The sequence below is a fragment of the Ictalurus punctatus genome, chromosome 18, assembly GCF_001660625.3.
Source record: "Ictalurus punctatus breed USDA103 chromosome 18, Coco_2.0, whole genome shotgun sequence".
NCBI lineage: Eukaryota > Metazoa > Chordata > Actinopteri > Siluriformes > Ictaluridae > Ictalurus > Ictalurus punctatus.
The window spans coordinates 14,673,460-14,676,124 of NC_030433.2; the positions used below are offsets into that span (position 1 = coordinate 14,673,460).

The following is a 2,665-nucleotide window of genomic DNA, read 5'->3' on the forward strand; positions in this document are numbered from 1 at the left end:
AGCAAAGGTTTAAGTGTAAAATCTAACATTAAAGATTGCAATAATAATAATGTCAATCCTCACAATAATTGACATATTTGACAAGATTTTACATAGAAGTTACATTCAAGTAATTTGCTTTTAAATGCCTGTGAAATAGTCTAATCAATTTGACAAGTCTAATCAATTTAGAGAAATATGCAGAAACTAAATATATTTACCTGGTTAATAAAAAGCAGTGGTGAATGCAGGCTAATGACCATATTATGGTCTATGTTTGCATTAAAATAAATGTAAAAAAAAAAAATCTTTCTGCCAAATGTGAGACCTGAATAAAACTGATCTAGAGCCTGTAAAAGTGTTTCTTGAAGGCACAGACTATTCATTCTTGCATCTAGCGATCTGTTAATAAGGTTCAGTAAAGCAACATGTCACCCAACAATTTTCATCTGTGGCAGCAATTCAACAATTCTTAATTCAAGGAAATTTCCAAGAACATGCTTCCAAGTTCCACTTCTCAAAGGTGTTTTTCCACCCCGCTTCTGATTTCATCAAAAACAAATTAGGTGTGAGGTGTCCATGGAACAGCCAATCAGATAAGAGAGGGTGTAGCCAAAGTTGTATAAATACTCCAGGTGATACAGGTAGCATGTTATGGTGCACCTGACCAACCCACCTGAGCTGGACATACAGTGGGACAAAGAAGACTGAATTATTATACACCGTGTTTTCATCTACAGCTGGAAAAACAGAAGGCAACAGACAGAACTAGAGTGAGCATGACATCATTTTTGCCTCAAGCCCTGTCACCCCAATTCCACACAATGGGCCAGGAATCCCAAGAGTACAGCTTGTACAATGACAACTTCTACAACCCGCCACCTCTGCCGAGCCCACAGCAGACCTTGCCATCTGCCAGTGACCTGGTGGACTATGCCACCCCATCCTCCAACCCTTATCTGTGGTTCAGTAGCCCTGGGCTGAATGCTGCGCCCAACCTCGGGGGAGGGCCGCAGCCCTATGGCATGCAGAGACCCTATCTTGGTGCAGGAGGAATGGGGGGTGCAGAAGGGGCTTTCAGCTGGTTTTCTTTGCCTTCTCAAGAAGACCTGATGAAACTTGTTAGACCACCATATTCTTATTCAGCTCTGATTGCCATGGCAATAAACGGTGCCAGAAATCGCAGGCTCACTCTCAGTCAAATCTATCAGTACGTAGCAGACAACTTCCCTTTCTACAACAAGAGCAAGGCCGGCTGGCAGAACTCGATTCGTCACAATCTTTCGCTCAATGATTGCTTCATGAAGGTGCCTAGGGATGATGATGACCCAGGTAAGACTTTCTTCTTCTTGCTTTCTTTTAGTTAAATCTCATTTTCACCAAAGTATCATAGCAAAGTGTTGAAAAGGAAGTAACGTTTTTAATGTAATTGTAATATTTGTGTGCAGGAAAGGGCAATTACTGGACTCTCGACCCAAACTGTGAGAAAATGTTTGATAACGGTAATTTCCGTCGCAAGAGAAAGAGAAAATCCGATTCCCTGCCTGAAGAAGAGGGAAAAGGCTACACAGAAACAGACTCTACTGCGTCCAGCCCAAAAGACCAGAATAACACCAGTCACGAATCCGAGAGAGGACCCTCTCCAGTTTCAGCAGGCACAGCCCCCTGCCTTAATGGCTTCTTGTCTCAGATGAATGAAATGGTCTCAGGTTCAAGTAGCCTGAGAGAGGGTGCTTTACTCCAATCAATGCCACTAGGTGTGTCTCTGGACACTCAAAGGGTCTCTCCAACCGGAGGTTTCGGCTCATACTCGCCAAGTGCTACAGTACCACAATGGGAGTCGCAGATTCCTCCCCCAACTCAAACAAGCATCTCTTCCTCACCCTCTCACTACACAGGCAGCTACAGTGACTCAATCCTTAGTCAATTCAGTAGCAACCTGTACCCAGGCCTGGACTCTGCTGGCATGGTGTATCCGCGGGAAGGCACTGACGTGTAGAGTAAAAGAGGAATCAAAGTGTGTTTTCCACCCTGCACTTGACAAAGCAGTTGGTTAAAACAGTTACCTAAATTCCCACAGTGTTGCCTGAGTCAGCAGATCCAGCAAACACTAAAGGACTCACTCAACCTCTACCCCTCATTCACTTCACTGTGTGAATGCTCAGACACTCAGCTCTCATCCCCAACTGCTGAAAGCATCTCATTTCAAGTTACAGCTAAGTATTTTTGATGCGCTAATTATGGTTTGTTTGTTTTTTTTGTAAAATATTTCCAGTGTATGAACCATTGTGTTGTAGTACATTCACTGCACTGACTGTAATGTATTTGTGTGGGGGTTTTTATATATATATATTTTGTTACTGTGATATATGTTTGTGTTTTTATGTATCTGTGCAGAAATAAACCTAAATGAAACTGACTTTTTTTGTATGACTACTTTGTATAAAACAAATCATTAAGCGTAATTATAACCTAGCAATACAGATTATGATTTGTTTTTTCATATTATTCTGGGATATAAATCACTCCAATGATGTGAATTATATATATATATATATATATATATATATATATATATATATATATATATATATATATATATATATATATATATATATATGTATGTATTTATATATATATATATATATATATATATATATATATATATATATATATATATATATAT

General features: G+C 39.5%; 1 protein-coding gene across 1 annotated transcript; it reads left to right on the plus strand.

The window, feature by feature from the left end:
* Nucleotides 1-617: 617 nt before the first annotated feature.
* On the plus strand, nt 618-2,398 carry foxi3a (forkhead box I3a). Its single transcript, XM_017492929.3, has 2 exons — nt 618-1,311; nt 1,428-2,398. Exons 1-2 carry the CDS (start codon nt 759-761, stop codon nt 1,976-1,978), a joined length of 1,104 nt encoding a protein of 367 aa, XP_017348418.1. The 5' UTR covers nt 618-758; the 3' UTR covers nt 1,979-2,398.
* Nucleotides 2,399-2,665: the final 267 nt, after the last annotated feature.